Raw genomic sequence first — 20,825 nt, 5'->3', positions numbered from 1 at the left:
TGGAGGCTGCGAAATCTGAGCTGCTGTAGCTCGAAACTGCGCAGCAGCTGCGAGGCTGCCAGGAGGCACGCCACTGCATGCAGAGAGGGGGAGAGAAAATGGCCGCGGGCCGGATGTCTCGCCCACTGACAGGCACGGGATTGGCCGGTGTGTCTTGTGTGCCCGCCAATGACGGTACAGAGGCGGGACCAAGGAATGCCAGTCTCGTGCCGAGAAGAGACCCGATTATGCCAGAGGGAGTGGCCCACAGGAGGCAGACGACGGATGTGGCTGATCGACAGGTAAGCCCACCGACGCCTGTCTCCCTGTTTTCGCCGGCGGCTCTGCGCGAGTCAGAGGAGTCCCTTCGATCCGCAGAGTTGCCTCTGTTACAGATGCTGAGTGCTCTCGTCGTCCAGCTGGAGCAGCTGAAGGGGAAGGCGGTCGCGTCAGGGAAGACGCCGTGTGACACGGAGGATCAGCGCGACGCTGGAGCCTTTGGCCGTCAGAGTACCGCGGGGAAGGTAGGTCTTGCCGTCCCCGTAAAGCATGAGGGGGGATTCGACGAAAACGGCCGTGACTTTGCTAAGGAGGACCAGCATCAAGTAGGCGATTCCCCAACAGCGGACGTGGCGGTGCAGACAGCCGGCGGAGCGAGGAGAACGAGTACGCAGGGGCTGGCAGGACAGGGGCTGTTCAGTGCCCTGGGTCCTAGCGCCCTGCGCTCCAAGCCCGCGGTAGTCTCCCGTCACTCTGCAGTGATGCAGACGGGGCTGGATTTGAGCTGTCACCATGCTCAGACCCAGACCGTCAGGGCGTCCAAGAGAAAAGGGAGGAACCGAGGGATGAATGCCAGTTCCTCCGATAGAAGGGGACGCGGCGCTGGGTACACGCGTCCGGTGAAGGGCTGTCCTCTACGGAGGCAGAGGGAAACCCCTGGACGGCTGGACGAGCCGCCTGCGAGATCGGTTCCGCGAACATCGAGAGGACGGGCATGGAACCTGCAGCGGAGGAGCCAAAGAGGCAAGTCGCGGGCTGTTGGTAGTGGGGGAGAGCGCTGCCGGTACAGAAACCGGTAGGACGCTCAGTGCGAGTGTCCCGGCAGTGCTTCTGAAACTCCCTTTTGTCTGTCCACAGGACCGAAGCCCGACGAGCTGGGACCGACGCCGTTTGGAACCCGCCCTCCTGGAACGGCCAGCTCCGCGGGAGGACTCCCCGCCGGGAAGCCGATGGTGCCCCAGCTGGTGGGGAAGGTGGAGGCGAGAGCGGCGCAGACCAGAGGGGCACATTGGCGTCGGAGGGGGTGCCGAAATAAGATGTCCCAGGGTGCCGTGTTGGACCCTGGGGACATAGTAGGACCCTCTCCGGGGACGTGCTGCCGTTTCGGGAAGTGCCGCTCGGACCAACATGTCTTCGCTTCGCTGCACTTCAGTGCTGATTATTTTGAGAAAACGACCTTTTGCAGCCAGGATACTATATTATACGGGTGGCTGCCCCAACTCTTTATCTGTCCATGTCTCGTTCTGGTGACAATATATATATATATTGTGGAATCGGGATGCCCAGGAGGACCAGAGGAGGACTTGTACCTCCTCCAGACTGCGAGGGGGCGTCCGCCCTGGTTATGTTGGTGGCCACAGGTAAAGGGCTTGGAGGCCCAGCCCTGTAGGGACCCATGGCCACCGCCAGGCGGCGCCCCGGTGCCTGAATATCCCTGGAGCCCAGCACTTCCGCCATACTCACTGACTCACTCACTCACTCATCACTAATTCTCCAACCTCCCGTGTAGATAGAAGGCTGAAATTTGGCAGGCTCATTCCTTACAGCTTACTTACAAAAGTTGGGCAGGTTTCATTTCGAAATTCTATGCGTAATGGTCATAACTGGAACCTATTTTTTCATCCATATATTATAATAGATGTCTGCTCGATGGCCGTGGGAGGCGGAGTTACGCCTCCCATGTAATTTAGTGCCTGCCCATATAAGGCCGTCCATCAGTGGCAATCCAATAGAAACACTGCCGCTAAATATTCAGGGGTGAAGGACTGTGCTTATGTAGATGAAGATGAGATGGTCAGGGTGGTGTTTGGCACAAACTCAGTGAAACTGCGAGAGAAACTTTTAAGTGCCGGGTCTTAGCTAACATTAAATACAGCCGTGGACATCGTGACGAGATGGCACTAGCACAGCTGGGAACCTTCGATGCATGTACACCGAGCGGCTCACGTGAACTGACACAGTGCACAGACAAAAAGCAACAGTTCCAAAGAGTGCTGAACAAAAACGGAATTACACAACTGCGGAAACAAAGCACAGTGTGAACCGTAAGTTTAAATTAAGTTTATAGACACACTCCCGCTGCCATTTGTCATGCCTACGATGAGTATGGTATTCGCGAGATACAGGTTTAATGAGAAGACACGCAGTATAAACGAGACTTTGAATCACTTTGTTGCGGAGGTAAAATTGCTGTAGCAAGAAACTACAGCCGGGTCTTAGCTAACATTAAATAAAGTCGTGGACATCACGAGATCGCATGAGCACAGCTGAGAAGCTTCGATGCATGTACTCTAAGCGGCTCGCGTCAACTGACTTTGCAGGACTGGAAAAGATTAAATTAAGTTCATACACACGCTACCGCTAAATACCTGCTGAACATCTTACATTCACGAGTTCCGATTTGGGTGGTGAACACTTCGATGAATGAAACCTGTTATCATTACAACGGTTGACAAACACGGAATAAACTTGAACACAATCAAATCCTTGATGACAGCAACACTCATAACGGTCACAAGACTATTACATTGATAATCATGTTATGTTATTTTTAAAATGTTTCCTTTTCTTAGCACAAGCACAGCTGAGAGGTTTCGATGCATGTACTTCATAATGTGTTAAAAAAAAAAACGCATTTAATCACACTTTGAATTCCAAGCAAAGGGTAACTTTGGTCAATGCATGATTTCCTAGTACATCAATTACATTAATGCACACATCAGAGCTACAACAATGTAAGAGTCGGAAGAAAGCGCGTTGCTAGCACCGATCAGAGGCAAATTTCATTTCAAAAGACTACCCGACGAAAGCCTTGATAAAAACGTGGTTTGGTGCAAACTGTGCAAAAATGAGTTTGCATACCACCGAGGCACTTCAACCTTATGGTTCCATCTAAATGCAAAACATGTTACAGCGAGCACAGAATCTGTGTATGCTGTTAGCACTAACAGTACGGGTTCGAGTACCAACAAAAGGTGTCAGCAGCCCAAACCTCATGAAATAACTGGCTTCAGGACCAAAATTAGTAAGTCAACATAGGTCAAACTTACAAATTCTCTTGCAAAATACATTGCTTTGGACTATAGACCACTAACAATGGTGGAAGATAAGGGGTTAGAAAATGTGCTACAGTTAGCGTATTTCAAGTAAAATTCAACAGCTTTATGACATTGAAAAGCAAGCAAAATTAGATGCATTACAGAAAGTGGACTGTGGCTCTTACTGGGGATCATTGGACTTACGTGACCGTTAGTAATTCTAATTACATCTAATTATAAAATGTTCAATGATCACACTGTTTTAGCCTAATGTACAAAATAATTTTGGCTAAGGTTACTCACAGTTTAAAGGTGAGGCTGGTCAAATTACCTTTTATGTTTCTGCCTTATTTTTTTAAGAAGAAAAACTGCACTTTAATGTTGAAATTTTTGTTATTATTATTTAAAGACAATACCATTCTGAAAATGTACTTTAAAGTACTTAAAATACCCCTTTTTTTAAGTCTGCCCAATTTTAGCCAGAGATCATATTTTTGTTTCTGTTTTGAAATGAAATGCAGTTTAAATGCATTTTTTTTTCAGAAATTAAAACAGCTTGAGTTTACAATATTGCTGTCCATGTCTATTATTTGATTCTGTCGCCCACTAAAACCCTTTTAAATTAAAAAGCAACATTCGCAATTTGGGGCAAATTTTCATGTGTGCTTACATTCCATTAATGAAGATTAATTTATTACACAGCCTCTAATTAATTAGATTAATTTTTTTAATCGAGTCCCACCCCTCATATATATATATATATACTAGCAGAATACCTGCGCTTTGCAGCGGAGAAGTAGTGTGTTAAAGAAGTTATGAAAAAGAAAAGCAAACATTTTAAAAATAACGTAAGATGATTGTTAATGTAATTGTTTTGTCATTGATATGAGTGTTGTTGTCATATCTATCTATTTATATATATATATATATATATATATATATATATATATATATATATATATATATATATATATATATAGCAAAATACCCAAGATTGGCAGCGAGAAGTAAAAAGAAAAGGAAACATTTTAATAATAACGTAACATGATTGACAATGTAATTGTTTTGTCATTGTCATGAGTGTTGCTGGCATATATATATATATACACACACAGACACATATATAAACATATATATACATATAAACATATATATGCATATATATATATACTGTATATATACACACACATATATACATACTGTATATACAACATATACATATCTACATATATACTATATATACACATATATATACAAATCTACATATATATATCTACATATATATATATTAGGTGGGACTCGATTAAAAAATTAATCCAATTAATTAGAGGCTGTGTAAGAATTAATCTTGATTAATCGTATGTAATCGACACGTAAATTTGCCCCAAATCGCAAATGTTTTTTTTTAATTTAAAACGGTTTTAGTGGGCTTACAGAATCAAATAATAGACATGGACATGAATATTGTAAACTGAAGCTGTTTTAATTTCTGAAAAAAAGCTTTTAAACTGCATTTGAATTCAAAACAGAAACAAAAATATCATCCCTGGTTAAAATTGGGCAGACTTAAAAATAAAGTGGTAGTTTAAGTACTTTAAGTACATTTTCAGAATAGTATTGTCTTTAAATAATAATAACCAAAATTTCAACATAAAGTGCAGTTTTTCTTCTTAAAAAATAAGTCAGAAACATAAAAGGTAATTTGACCAGCTTACTCTTTAAACTCTGAGTAACATTAGCCAAAATTATTTTGTACATTAGGCTAAAACAGTGTGATCATTGAACATTTTGTAATTAGATGTATTTAGAATTACTAACGGTCACGGAAGTCCAATGATCCCCAGTAAGAGCCACAAAGTCCGCTTTCTGTAATGCATCTAATTTTGCTTGCTTTTCAGTGTGCACAAAACCATGCTTTTATCAAGGCTTCGCGGGTAGTCGAAATGATCAGTCGTAGGAACGCGCTTTATTCCGACTCTAACATTTTTGTAGCTGTGATGTGTGCATCAGTGTAATGGATGTACCAGGAAATCATGCATTGACAAAAGTTCCCGCTTGCTTGGAATTGAAAGTGTGATTAAATGCGCTATTTTTAACGTTATGGAGTACATGCATCGAAGCTTCTCAGCTGTGCTTGTGCTAAGAAAGGGAAAATTTTAAAAATAACGTAACATGATTCTGCTAACCTAATATTTTTCATACGCCCCAAACCAAGGAGATGCTAAGGTAAAATGAATCGGTAGCGACATAGTCAGTACACCCTCTCGGGAATCAACCTCAATGTTGGCGTTAGAGGCTTAAGACTCTACAATTAGCCACAGCGTGTGGCTTGTCTATGCTAAAGTATGTATTGTAGATCGGGTATATATATACATTTATATATATACCCGTGTACGCAGTGGAGAAGTAGAAGTTATGAAAAGAAAAGGGAACATTTTAAAAATAACGTAACATGATTGTCAATATACAGTAATTGTTTTGTGAGTGTTATTGAATGTTGCTGTCATCAAGGATTTGATTATCATTATTTCTTTCAATCAGGCTCGTATTTGTAGGATGTGTTCAAGTTACATTCCGTGTTTGTCAATCGCTGTAAAGATAAGAGGTTTCATTCATCGATTAGTTCCTTACTGCATCAATAAACAGCTCGCCTTCCTTTTTATCTGTGATGTGACAAACTGCATGCAGGGTTTTTTTTACACTGTCTTCCTTTAGCAGGACATTCACTTTTTCCACCGTGTGCTTTGTTTCGCAGTAGCTGCACTTATGAATATGATTGTATGTATAAGACGCTTCATATTTTTTGCTGCCTTCTCAATTGTGTAATTCGGTTTTGTTCAGCACTCTTTGGAACTGTTGCTTTTGTCTGCGCATTGCGCCAGTTCACGGAGCCGCTTGGTGTTCTTGCATCGAAGGTTCCCAGCTGTACTGGTGCCATCTCGTAATGTCAGCTAAGACCCGGCACTTAAAAGTTTCTCTCGCAGTTTCAATGAGTTTGTGCCAAACACCACCCTGACCATCTCATCTTCCTCTGCATAAGCACAGTCCTTCACCCGTGAACATTTACCGGCAGTGTTTGTATTGGATTGCCGCTGATGGACGGCCTTATATGGGCAGGCACTAAATTACAAACGCTAGTGGCAGCCTGTCTATGAACTTAATTTAATATAAACTTACGGTTCACGCCATGCTTTGTTTCCGCAGTAGCTGTACTTATGAATATGCTTGTATGCATCATTTGCTTCATAATGTTTTTCTGCCTTCTCAATTGTGAAATGGCGTTTTGTGCTCATCGCTGTTTGGAGTTCTTCCTTGTTCTCTACGTACTTACGTAGGAGGCGTGATGATGTCACACGAAACTCCCCCACGGCCATCTCCAACTCAAGACTCCATTACATTATATGGGGAAAAATAGCTTCCAGTTATGACCCTTATGCATAGAATTTCGAAATGAAACCTGCCCAACTTTTGTAAGTAAGCTGTAAGGAATAAGCCTGCCAAATTTCAGCCTTCTACCTACACGGGAAGTTGGAGAATTAGTGATGAGTCAGTGAGTGAGTGAGTCAGTCAGTCAGTCAGTCAGTGAGTGAGTGAGTGAGTGAGGGCTTTGCCTTTTATTAGTATAGATATATATATATTGTAAACTTGAACCCGGACACAGGCAGACAGACATCGTTGGCTTCACCACACACTCGTTTATTTTACAATATTTACAGGTCCCGCGCTCAACTCCCCAGTGCCTCTTGCACCGATTCTCCAACTCCAGGCCTTACAATGCCTCCACCTCTCTTCAGGCCTTACAATGCCTCTCTCTCTCTTTTCTGGCCACCTCCAGTCCTCCCGCTAGCTCCGTCCTCTTCCACCTGACTTCCGCTCTCGACTGAAGGGAGGCGGCCCCTTATATCCTGCTCCCGGATGAGCACCAGGTGTTTCCGGCATTCCTTCCTTGGCCCCGCCCCTGAGTGGCGGAAGTGCCGGCTGTCCTCCCGGCAACTCTCCGGGCGCCACAATAAGTCTTCCCCCCAGCACTTCCTGGTGTGGCGGAAGTGCTGGGCTCCAGGGTTCCTCAGGCTCCAGGGCGGCGCCTGGCGGTGGCCACGGGCCCCTACAGGATTGGGCTTCCAAGCCCTCTACCCGTGGCCCCTATACAACCAGGGCGTCGCCCTTGCGATCTGGAGGAGGCACAAGCCCTCCTCTGGTCTTCCTGGCGCCCGGCGGGCTCCATCCCCGCCCGGAACCACACGGGATAAACCGGCATCGGGGCGCCGCCTGGCGGTGACCTCGGTCCCTACAGGGTTGGGCTTCTAAGCCCTGTACCCGAGGCCCCCAACACAACCAGGACGGACACCCCCTCGCGGTCTGGAGGAGGCAGAAGCCCTCCTCTGGTCCTCCTGGGCGTCCCGGCCGGGGCTGGAGCATATATATATATATATATATATATATATATATATATATATATATATATATATATATATATATGTGTGTATATATGTATCTATATACAGTATATGTTTATATGTGTGTATATATATATATATATATATATATATATATATATATACACAGTGGTGTGAAAAACTATTTGTCCCTTCCTGATTACTTATTCTTTTGCATGTTTGTCACACAAAATGTTTCTGATCATCAAACACATTTAACCATTAGTCAAATATAACACAAGTAAACACAAAATGCAGTTTTAAATGATGGTTTTATTATTTAGGGAGGAAAAAATCCAAACCTACATGGCCCTGTGTGAAAAAGTAATTGCCCCTTGTTAAAAATAACCTAACTGTGGGTATCACACCTGAGTTCAATTTCCGTAGCCACCCCCAGGCCTGATTACTGCCACACCTGTTTCAAACAAGAAATCACTTAAATAGGAGCTGCCTGACACAGAGAAGTAGACCAAAAGCACCTCAAAAGCTAGACATCATGCCAAGATCCAAAGAAATTCAGGAACAAATGAGAACAGAAGTAATTGAGATCTATCAGTCTGGTAAAGGTTATAAAGCCATTTCTAAAGCTTTGGGACTCCAGCGAACCACAGTGAGAGCCATTATCCACAAATGGCAAAAACATGGAACAGTGGTGAACCTTCCCAGGAGTGGCCGGCCGACCAAAATTACCCCAAAAGCGCAGAGACGACTCATCCGAGAGGGCACAAAAGACCCCAGGACGTCTAAAGAACTGCAGGCCTCACTTGCCTGAATTAAGGTCAGTGTTCACGACTCCACCATAAGAAACAGACTGGGCAAAAACGGCCTGCATGGCAGATTTCCAAGACGCAAACCACTGTTAAGCAAAAAGAACATTAGGGCTCGTCTCAATTTTGCTAAGAAACATCTCAATGATTGCCAAGACTTTTTGGAAAATACCTTGTGGACTGATGAGACAAAAGTTGAATTTTTTGGAAGGCAAATGTCCCGTTACATCTAGCGTAAAAGGAACACAGCATTTCAGAAAAAGAACATCATACCAACAGTAAAATATGGTGGTGGTGGTAGTGTGATGGTCTGGGGTTGTTTTGCTGCTTCAGGACCTGGAAGGCTTGCTGTGATAGATGGAACCATGAATTCTACTGTCTACCAAAAAATCCTGAAGAAGAATGTCCGGCCATCTATTCGTCAACTCAAGCTGAAGCGATCTTGGGTGCTGCAACAGGACAATGACCCAAAACACACCAGCAAATCCACCTCTGAATGGCTGAAGAAAAACAAAATGAAGACTTTGGAGTGGCCTAGTCAAAGTTCTGACCTGAATCCAATTGAGATGCTATGGCAAGACATTAAAAAGGCGGTTCATGCTAGATAACCTTCAAATAAAGCTGAATTACAACAATTCTGCAAAGATGTGTGGGCCAAAATTCCTCCAGATTGCTGTAAAAGACTCATTGCAAGTTATCGCAAACGCTTGATTGCAGTTATTGCTGCTAAGGGTGGCCCAACCAGTTATTAGGTTCAGGGGGCAATTACTTTTTCACACAGGGCCATGTAGGTTTGGATTTTTTTTCTCCCTAAATAATAAAAACCATCATTTAAAAACTGCATTTTCTGTTTACTTGTGTTATATTTGACTAATGGTTAAATGTGTTTGATGATCAGAAACATTTTGTGTGACAAACATGCAAAAGAATAAGAAATCAGGAAGGGGACAAATAGTTTTTCACACCACTGTATATATATATATTGTCAGGGATGCCAGGGGCCATGACCCGGCCGGGACGCCAGGAGGGACCGGAAAAGGGTCAGAGCCCTGCCTGGATCACGTGGGGTTCGCCTTCCGGGTTGCTTTGGGGGACACGGGTCAAGGGCATGGAAGCCCTTCCCTGTAGGGGCCCGTGGTCACCGCCAGGAGGCCCAATGCCTTGGGACTTGTTTCCCCAGCACTCCTGCCACACCAGGAAGTGCTGGGGGGAAGATTTATGACGGCGCCCGGAGAGCAGCCGGGAGGACAGCCGGCACTTCCGCCACACTTGGGCGTGGCCAGAAGAGGATTGCCGGGAACACCTGGGGCTCATCCGGGTCCTCTATAAAAGGGGCCGTCTCCCTTCATTCGAGGCTGGAGTCGGGTGGAAGCAGGACGAGGCAAGAGGAGCTGTGGAGGCGGCCCGAAGAAAGGCATTGTGGCCAGGACTTTGGATTTGGGGTTTGTGCACGTGATTAGGGTCTGTGTGACCATTGGACTGGGTCTTTGTGACCATAATTAATTGTAAATATTGTAAATAAACGTGTGGTGGTTTGAGAAACAACATGTCCGCCTGTCTGTGCCCGGGTGCCGTTCACATCTGGCGTAGCCGGCAGGATGCTCCGCCTGTTTCAAGGCGGAGACCTGTAATAAAAAAATTTGTTGTGGACGACCCGGCGCAGCAGGAGACCCCACCCACGTGCCGCGGGTGCTGCGTGCACACAGCCCCGCGGGGTAAAGGAACCCCACGGACCGCCAGGGGTCCGCAGGAAGGCCGTTATTCCCTGATGCGGGCAGGCGGCGTGCACGGGACGAGTGCAGCGGTCTCCAACGAGCGCGCCGTTGCTGGAGGCGCCTGGGACGGCATGGCGTCAAGAAAGGCCACGCCGAGGAGGTGTCCTCGGTTTGACGAGTCCGGGGAGGTGAGTTCCCTGCCTAGCGGCAGCCGGCCCATGGGGGCCGGGCGTGTTTTCTTTATTGCAGACAGGGACTTCCGGATCCACGCCAGTGGCAGGCGATGCTGGTCTGCGGGCTCCGGCAGCACAGCGGCAGCCGCGAGGGCTGCGGAGGAGGAGACGCTGCAGCTCAAAAGGTGCCGGCAACAACAAGGCTGCCGGCAAGCACGTCGCCGCCGCAGAAGGAGAGCCAAGATGGCCGCGGACCAGAAGTCCCTCCCCCTGACAGGCACGCGATTGGACGGTGTGTCTTGTGTGCCCGCCGATGACTGCAGAGAGGCGGGACCAAGGAATGTCCATCACGGGCAGGAGGGAGACCCGATTGGGCCGGAGGAAAAGGCCCACAGGAAGTGGCCGGCGCCGGAGGCTGACAGACAGGTAGGCTCGCGCCGGTTAACTTCCTGTCTTTGCCGGCTGCTCTGGCGGAGCTGGGGGTGTCTCTTCGGCCCACCGAGCAGCGTGTGTTACAGATGCTATGTGCCCTCCGGGCTGAGGTGCTGGAACTGGAGAGGAAAGCGCCGCGGGCGCTGAGAACGTTCAATCAACAACGGACGGGCGCTGACGCTGGAATCTCCAGCCGGAGAGGTACAGCGGAGACGGTGAGTACAGCCGACTCCGTACAGCATGCAGGAGGGTCTGTTGAAAAGGCTGTGATGTTAACGATCAGTTCGAGTAAGCAGCCCTCCGACAGGAGGAGGCGCCGCTGGCTGTATGCGCTGGCGAGGGGAGTCCGAGAGGACGCTGAATGGACACGGGCTGCTAAGTGCCCGGGTCCTAGCCCCGCCCGAGTGGCTGCGGTCTTGCGCCGCACTATAGGGACGCAGACGGGACAGAGGCGCCTTTTATTCCATAAGGAGTCTCAAACCGTCATGGCGTCCCAGAGTGAACGGAGGAATAAAGGGCTGGGTGCCGATTCCTCCGATATGAAGGGACGAGACGGGACAGGGGCTCGCGTTGGTTAATACGGGGTCGCACACCGTCCAAGGCGCCCAAGAGTAAAGGGAGGATTAAGCGGCTGGGTGCCGCCTCCAACACGGTGAGACGCGTTGCTGGGTGCACGCGTACGGCTGGCCACCCTCTGGAGCGGCAGAGGGAATCCCTGAGGCCGGGCGGAGAGAGAGGCGGTGCCGGCGGCTCCATCATCGAGAGACATGGAGGCCGCGGAGAGGATGCCGATCAGGCAAGTGCCGGGTGTTTGGAGGGAGAACGCTGCCCGTGCATGGCACGAGCTGGGTGCTTTGGCAGCGGTTCTGCCCCTGTATTCTCTTTGTAGGGACGGACCCCGGCGAGCTGAAGGCACCTTCTTGTGGTGGAACAGCCCTCTGATGTCGGGCCGTCTGCGGAATGATCTCTCTGCTGGTGCGCAGGTGCGCTCACAGCTGGAGGAGCCTACGGGGGAACGAGTGGCTCGGAACAAAGGGGCGTGGAGGTCTCGGAGGGGGTCCCGATCGAGGAGGCCCCGGGGTGCCGGTAAAAGGGGGGAGCACAACCTGTGCGAGGCACAGGGATGCACCATGGGTTGGTGCTCAGATTGTGTCTCCGCCCCTGTCCCTGCTAGGAGTGCGGGCCGGACCCGGCTATCCTCGAGTGGGACCCGTTTGGGCTCTGCTGCCCTCGGGACGGGTCGCTCTTACCCACGAGAGGTCTTCGCTGGCTGTGGGGCACTGTCAGGGATGCCAGGGGCCATGACCCGGCCGGGACGCCAGGAGGGACGGAAAAGGGTCAGAGCCCTGCCTGATCACGTGGGGTTCGCCTTCGGGTTGCTTTGGGGCCACGGGTCAAGGGCATGGAAGCCCTTCCCTGTAGGGGCCCGTGGTCACCGCCAGGAGCGCCCAATGCCTTGGGACTTGTTTCCCCAGCACTCCTGCCACACCAGGAAGTGCTGGGGGAAAGATTTATGACGGCGCCCGGAGAGCAGCCGGGAGGACAGCCGGCACTTCCGCCACACTTGGGCGTGGCCAGAAGAGGATTGCCGGGAACACCTGGGGCTCATCCGGGTCCTCTATAAAAGGGGCCGTCTCCCTTCATTCGAGGCTGGAGTCGGGTGGAAGCAGGACGAGGCAAGAGGAGCTGTGGAGGCGGCCCGAAGAAAGGCATTGTGGCCAGGACTTTGGATTTGGGGTTTGTGCACGTGATTAGGGTCTGTGTGACCATTGGACTGGGTCTTTGTGACCATAATTAATTGTAAATATTGTAAATAAACGTGTGGTGGTTTGAGAAACAACATGTCTGCCTGTCTGTGCCCGGGTGCCGTTCACAATATATATATATATGCCAGCAACACTCATGACAATTACATTGTCAATCATGTTACGTTATTATTTAAATGTTTCCTTTTCTTTTTCATTACTTCTTTAACACAATACTTCTCCTCTGCGAAGCACGGGTATTTTGCTAGTATATATATATATATATATATATATGTATGTATATATCTCATGTGCGTGTGTTTGAGTGTCACAAATGATTCAGCGAAGGACGTGAGAATGTCAAAGATGATGAACGCCCTGGACCAAGAATAAAAAAGGCTTGTCAAAGCAAGTCAAAATTCAAAGCCATGCTCATTGTGTTTTTCGATATCAAGAGTGTAATTTTGGAAGAATGGGCTCCAGAAGGTACAACAGTTAACCAGTATTATTATAAGGAAGTTTTGATAAAGCTGAGAAAAAAAGTCAGAAAACAATAGCCACAACTGTGGGAAAATGGTTTCATTTTTCACCAGGGCAATGTGGTGACTTTAATCTTTTACAAAAAGTTAAATCAGTGCTTAAAGGGACACGTTTTGAGTCAGTTGATGCTGTAAAGAAGAAAACAGCGGAAGTGTTAAAACAGCTGACATAAATTGATTTGCTCCATGCCTTTGACCAGTGGAAAAAAAGACTGCAGCAATGTATTAGTGCAAATGGGGAGTATATTGAAGGGGACACGCATTAAATTTGTAATACATATAAAGGTGAGTTATTAGCCGAGACAGATCAAAAACGCTCCGTGGCTCTTGTGTTACAGTGGAGAAAGCTGCATGCATAAAATTTTTCTTGTATTCCCAAAACTTTTGGGGCTCGAGGAGCGTGACAAACATCAGGTTTTCATAGTCTTGAAATGTAGTCTGTGTCTGGCAAATACTATTGTCCAGAATCCTGCCATGGAGTTGGCCGTAGTGCATGCGATGATCTTTCGCTCGGAGCGGTTGTGGTGCGTTCAATGCCGTCGTAGAGTTCCTCATATCGGCTTCTATTCAATCAATGTGTCTGAATATGGTGACGTTGCCGTACGCCTGCTAAATGGCCCTACTGACACCAACTCAAAATCTGATTGGTTGAAGCAACAGGTTAATCGATATTTATTCTGAGTTAGAGTGCCTCCACAACAGATTGTGAAAGCCTCTCTGCCTGGCAACAAATGATGGCTGAAATGTGATTGGTTATATATTTTAATACGAAAATCCGCTTCCCACGGCTATCGAGCTGCATTACTATTACAGTGTATATGGACGAAAATACGTTCCAATTTTGACCATTACGCGTGGAATTTCGAAATTAAACATACCCAACTTTTGTAAGTAAGCTGTAAGGAATGAGCCTGCCGAATTTCAGCCGTCTACCTACATGGAAAGTTGGAGAATAAGTGATGAGTGAGTCAGTGAGAGAGTGAGAGAGTGAGTGAGGGCTTTGCCTTTTATTAGTATATTAGTAATCCCTCCTTGATCGCGTGGGTTGCTTTTCAGACCCCTCTGCGATAGGTGAAAATCCACGAAGTAAAAACTATATGTTTGTATGGTTTTATTTTATATATTTTAGGCCCTTATAAACTCTCCCACACTCTTATAAACATTTATTGCACAGTTATACAGCATAAACCCTTTGTATTCTATTAGATATTAGGTAAGATTCATTGAAATTATGCATGTAAACACACTGTTTATATGCAGTAAAACCTAAATATTATTTTAAAGATATCGAGTGTCTCCGATGTCACATATGTTACAGCCATTACGATAGACAGGCCACCAGCAATAAATACGTACAATGCAAGAAAAATTTTATACAGTAAATGTTTGTACAGTGACACTAAACATACGTACATGTACTAAGTACTCTAAGTAGAAAATTAATTATGGTTACTCACCAACAATGACACGATGACTTGTCCGATAACGATGAGTTTAGTTTTACTTCACAACAAAGGAGAGCGTTACAGTTCTCCTAAAGGAGCCTCTTCAGGCGACTGTGTAGCACCGCCATTGTTCTTCTTCCAGCAGTCTTCAATCCAAATCCCTAAATTCCAGCCAGACTACTGCCTTATTACTTCCACTTACAACTCATTTTGCACCCTGGTTAAAAGGACACTGCTGCCGTAGATCTTATATTCCTTTCCTTCTTTTTAAATAAAAAGAATCGTAGCGTCATTGATGCCGTAATGGCGTCCTACAGCGGTGTAGCTTATCCCTTCCTTCAACATATTCAAAATGTTTACCTTTTCGCAATCATTAACATCTTCCGTTGGCGCTTGGGCATGGCCCCTGAAGCAGTAGCAGGAGCAGATTGTTTTGGAGTCATAATGAAGGGCTTGACTATGCACAAAGATAAACACAAAAGAGCACAAAAGTAAACTCTTTGCACAGCGAAACACGTTGATGCTGAATGAGCGAGACGAGACTTCCTGGTTAACGCCATGGAATCGAATTCAGCGCTGCGTCGCTGAGCCATTCAGCACACAGGAACTTAACTGCGTGCTCTGATTGGTTAGCTTCTCAGCCATCCGCCAATAGCGTCCCTTGTATGAAATCAACTGGGCAAACCAACTGAGGAAGCATGTACAGGAAGTAAAAAGACCCACTGTCCTCAGAACCCGCGAAGCATCGAAAAATCTGCGTTATATATTTAGATATGCTTAAAAATAAAATCCGCGATAGAGTGAAGCAGCGAAGGTCGAAGTGCGATATAGCGAGGGATTACTATATATATATATATATATATATATATATATATATATATATATATATATATATATATATATATATATATATATATATATATATATATATATATATACTCCAGACCTCAAATAAAGGTGGTTCAAATAGAGCAAAATGAACATTTCCATTTTGGCCACACATAGTTTTTCTTTCAGTATGAAAAAATCTCACTCCACACTGAGCATACTCTCAATTTAATCTTGGTACATAGTAGCTCTTTAACCAAGCATTAATGTAAGGATGTAAAGGCAATATTTGAATATGGGTGGAAATTGTGAGTATTTAAAGAGCACCTTGTTTGTCAGTATACATTTCTCTGTCATTGTCGGTTTTACATTCTGTATCGTGGAGTACGTCCTCTGTGAGAAATGGCCATTTCTTTGTCGCACGTGCATTCTGTATGCCATACTTAACTCTCAGCAGTTTGAAATAAGCAATATTCAAACCCATATAACTTTGTGAAGGTTGCCACAACCCTAATTTTTTCCTTTGTCAGCGTATATTATGTCATAAGCTTTTGCTTAAAACCAAGGACAAGGTTCTAGCTGCAGTTGTTTGACATGTAGACACAGTAATGCCACAGGAGGTTCTGGGTGAGTTTTATGACCCTCAAAGCACTTTTAAGTATTGTCATAAAAGTTTGTCTATACTGTAGAGTAGTTGAAAAGGTATGTCTTGGCTAGAGTGACTTTGAGCTTATAGCCAGGAGTTGAGGTTAGCAAATGCCTAGCCTAACAAGGCAATGTCACAGCCAGGGCTTCAGAGAGAAAATTTTAATATAATATTTCTGAGATTAATTCAGAGAGAGACTTCTTGGGTATTTAGGTAGTGGACTAGTAGATAAGCCACCCAACCTGGAAGAGTATATCCAAAGGACTTAAGGAAGCTTAAGGAAGTTTCTTTTCTATTAATATGTTGTTGCTTTGTGTAATCTCACTGTTTATTCCTGACATGGGTTTATTTTGTTTAACAAACCTGTTTTTACGATTTTCTTTGGGCACAGATGGCACACAGGAATACTCCATATGACTGTACACACATGTGCTTCAAGCACAAGGAAAGCGACCAAAAGGGCGACTGGAAATACTGGATGCCTTAGAGCCTGTCCTGGTTTCTTTCCAGGAACTGATTAGGGTTGTGTCACTCAAGACATACCCCTTAAGCATAGCCAAATATATGCCAAGTGACCCGCTCAGCCCAGAAAGGTTGAAGGGGATGTAAATAAACTGTTCCAGTTTTGTACAGTTGGGGCTGACCAATTGCACACTCCTGTCACCATGGAGAAAAACAAAGTGCTATCTACAGAAAGTTCTCACCCATTGAACCATCAAAAGGTATTTATGATTTTGGCATAAATATTCAATGCAAAAGAAATGTATGTTTGGCATGTGTTTTCAGTTTTAATGTACAGGCTCTTTGCAATTAAAAGGAAAATATTCTAGTAGTGTACTGTTTTTCACTAGAGAACTTTATTTAAAAACAAAATGACAGGCAGATGCATAAGCAAGAAGCTCATGAAAATTCATATTGTAAATGCAGAAAAATGCACATGGAAGTGCACTTGCATTAAAAAGTGTCTCTGCAAATGCACATGTGTAAATGAGGCCCAAGGATCTACATTACTAAGATTTCATATCTTAAAAACTTGCTATATACCATGTGCTTAAAGTTAATTGTAATCATGCTTTGTGATAAGATAAACATTATCATACTCTTTTGTAAAAGAAAATTCATTCACCCATCTTCCAAACCTGCTTATCCATAGCAGGGTTATGGGGAAGCTGGAAGTGATCCCAGCAAGCACTGTGAGCAAGGCAGGACAGGGCACCAGCACATTGTCGGGTTAACACACACACACACATACTGTATATATCAGTGGCTAATTTATGATCACCAATCCACCTAAATTGCACATTTTGAAAGGAAAGGAACTCATACAGACACAGCAAGAATCTGCAAACTCCTCACCGGGAGTGCATGGGACTTAATTCCTAGTTCCCTTGTTGTGAGGCAGAAGTCTAACCATTGCACCGCCATGCTGCCCACGAGAATTTAAGTATTAGCAAAATGTTTATTTACCATGTCTATACAATGAAAGCAAAAATGGTGTTTGTTTTACCTTCCCACCCACTGTCCACCAAGATCCCACATATCCATCCCATTGGTACAGGGTAACATTACGGTTTGTGTTCGTCCACCCACTCGACCTGAAATAAAAAAAAGCAATTTTACAATAAAAACCATGGAAAATGAGGAAGTGGGAAAGTTTCTTTTCATACAAAATGCTATTATGGAGTAAAACACAATAAATAATGCTTTTAATGAAGCCAAGTGATATGGGGTGCACTACATAATGAATAACTCCAAAAAGTTAATATGTAATATGTAAACTTAATTTAAGAAAAAAAAAGTACAATTATCAGAGATGAAACACATTATTTTCACTTAATGATCTCACAATTCTGAGATTAATATTTTTCTAGTTCCAACTTTATTTCACGTCTTTTTAATTTTTTTTTCCTTTAATAACCTGAATGTTCAGAAAATTAATTAATTGCTTTTTGCTTTATCTTTTACATTTTCTCCACACTACACTAACAAATCACTTCATATGCCATAAATTTTCATTAGTCCTGCATAGAGGAAGCTATTGCAGGTTGACAGACACCCAAAATTTCCTGCTCTCTAATATTTACTTTCTATTAAGTAAATTGTTCAGTACAAGATTTTCTATTCCAAACAGGAACATTTAATTCATATGTCTCATGATCATTTGACTTAAGTTTCATTAGATCATTTCTGAACATACAATTGTGAATTTCTGTACTATATCCTACCAAGAAGATGAGAATTCAAAATCATCCATCCCTCCATTAATTTTCTAAACCTGCCTTTCATTATAAAGTCGCTGCGTGCCAGCATATTTTCTGACAGAACTGGGCAGAAAGCTGGAACAAATGCTACGTTGTCAGACAATCTAGGAATATCCCTCCAATGTCCACATTCATTTATATCAGGCCAGTACAGTGTCTCTAATTAACCTATTATAAAGATCTTTGAGGGACCTGAAGAATTTCCACATAAGCATGAAGAGAACACATAAACTCTACTCAGACAATGGCCAGGCTGAGAAACAAATGTAGATACTGCCAACATTCAAGATCAGCCTCACTCGATTTAAGTGGACACTGATATCTACAATATACCTAAAGCATTTAGGTGTGTATTGTTTTAAAATTGATATTACATTACATGACATTTTGTATGTTCATAAGATCAGCAGTGCTAGGATCATTTACCCATCCATTTTCTTAAACCAGTTATCCAAGGTTGGGTCGCTGGACAAATGGAGCTCATTGCTCATTTGGTATAAGGCAGGAACAACTAGACAGGGTGCCAGTCCATCAAAAGGTCAAACACACATAAACTAGGGACAATTTAGCAACACCAGTTCACCTAATCGGCGTGTCCCCTATTTACAAGGCAACAATACTACTACTGCAATTCTGTGCCACATTTGTTGGGATTATAACATACTCAGATCAGCTTAATATACTTCAATCTCCAAGGGCACAAGACAGAAACCAGCCCTCTAGAAGATGCCAGTGGATTACAGGGCCCTCTCTTTCCCACTCTAATATGGGGTCAATTTAGAATCACCAGTGTCTTTCAGATGTGAGTAGGAGACAATTGAATACTTGAAAAATAACCCACACAAATGAAATGACAGTACATAAATTCAACATATGTAGACTGTGATTAGGCATGGCATATGAACCTAGGAGGCTGGATCCCTGAGGCAGAAGCACTAACTACCATATAATCATGCCATCCTGACCATTTCAGGATGAGTGTACAGAACTGTAATGGTTGGAAAACTGAAAGCATTGGCTATAGATGATATAACCACTTCACCATTGTTCTTGATTGGGGACTATTATGGTGAGGAAACAGAAAAATGTGCTAAAATATACTACATTTTGCATAGGAAACAATCTGTCACAAAAACTTGATAGAATTCCTGAAGATGAGAATGTTGTACATGATAGATTCAGTAAGTCTGGTCTGTGTTAGGCTTACCAAGAAACAAGTGGAGCAGGGAAAATGAATGTATAATTAGTGGTGCCTTTGAACCTATTATAACTAACCTTTCCAGATTAAATTACTACGAGCATGGTTGCTTTCTGGTATGTTATAAATATTCATGGATAATGTACAATTAATTTTATAATTACAAAGCGTTTAATTATCATTATTTAGTAGTGTGAAATTTCAAGAAAGGGTACTTGTATGAGAAAACAGCAAATGATACGGCAAAATAATCTAAATCATGTGTGCTGCTTTTCATTATTTCTTTTGATTACTGGCTTTATAAATAATATTATCATAAGTGAATTACAAGCCTGTCAGACATACAATTCTATATCTTATTCAAATCAAATTTGACATCACCTCCATGAGAAGAAACAGTATTCGTCCATTCCTTTCTAAACTGGCTCTTCCATAGTAGGGGTGTAGGGAAGCTGAAGCCTATCCCACCAAGCACTGGGAAGAGACAAGAACAATCCCGGGACAGGATGGTGGTGCACTACATTGATAAAACTGGTAATGTTTGGGGATATTACCCTGGATCTTAATTGCTGCTTAATAACATATTATCCATGGCAAATATTGCATTTTACGGAAGGTTTAGATAATCAACTAGGTTTCTGTCAGTGATGTATCTAACTTGCATTTAGTAAAAGTGGTGCGTGGATGAACAATATTATTTGAGACAGAGTTATTCAAAGAATGTAAACATATGGTTAATATAACAATCTTTACAAGTCTTAATACTAAGCGCCAATCGTATGTTAAAGCCTTTGTAGTTTAAGGATAGGTGAATATAGGATTGTTTAGCAGGTATGCAATTGAGAATAACCTCTCGGTCCTAATGTGTCTACTGCTTTGCTAACTGTAGTGGACGGCATACATGGACTGGCATCCCGGCCAGGATTGAACAAGAATCCTTATTCAGCTAGGAGGACAGTACAGTGGAAGGTCTGAATATACTCCTGAATATTTTCTCACCCAGTATGCTAAATGGCACCATTCCTATGTTGGATTCCCCCACGGACAACTGCAGGGCATTCTGGGACCTGTAATACCATAGGGAAGCCCTGTTGGGTTCAGTGGAGGACAACAGGAGGAACTACTGGAATTCACAATCCCTACCTTTAGGGACTGCTGTTCAATCCGGAATCGCTTCCAACAGGCTATGCCCTAGAACTGGAAGTACTCCTTAATATAGTTAAAAGAAGCCGTTCAATTTCAAGTGGCAAAGTTGGAGTTGGGTGAAAGAGGACAAAGCTATGTCATATTTGCCTTTTTCCAAGGTACCTGTGTTAATAAACCTTTTATTCAAACTGGGACTTG

General features: G+C 44.2%; 1 protein-coding gene across 3 annotated transcripts in view; it reads right to left on the bottom strand.

Annotated features, from left to right (window-relative positions):
* Window positions 1–20,825, bottom strand: part of si:ch211-127i16.2 (probable flavin-containing monoamine oxidase A) — a 123,669-nt gene that overhangs the window by 97,831 nt on the left and 5,013 nt on the right. For all 3 annotated transcript variants that reach the window (XM_039769668.1, XM_039769666.1, XM_039769667.1), the window contains exon 2: window positions 17,530–17,617. In XM_039769668.1, coding sequence (XP_039625602.1) covers window positions 17,530–17,617 — 88 coding nt within the window. The remainder of the gene's footprint in view (window positions 1–17,529; window positions 17,618–20,825) is intronic.

This window comes from Polypterus senegalus, chromosome 11, assembly GCF_016835505.1.
Source record: "Polypterus senegalus isolate Bchr_013 chromosome 11, ASM1683550v1, whole genome shotgun sequence".
Lineage (NCBI taxonomy): Eukaryota > Metazoa > Chordata > Cladistia > Polypteriformes > Polypteridae > Polypterus > Polypterus senegalus.
Note: the sequence above shows the minus strand (reverse complement) of the source record. Positions and strands in the feature narration are given on the sequence as shown.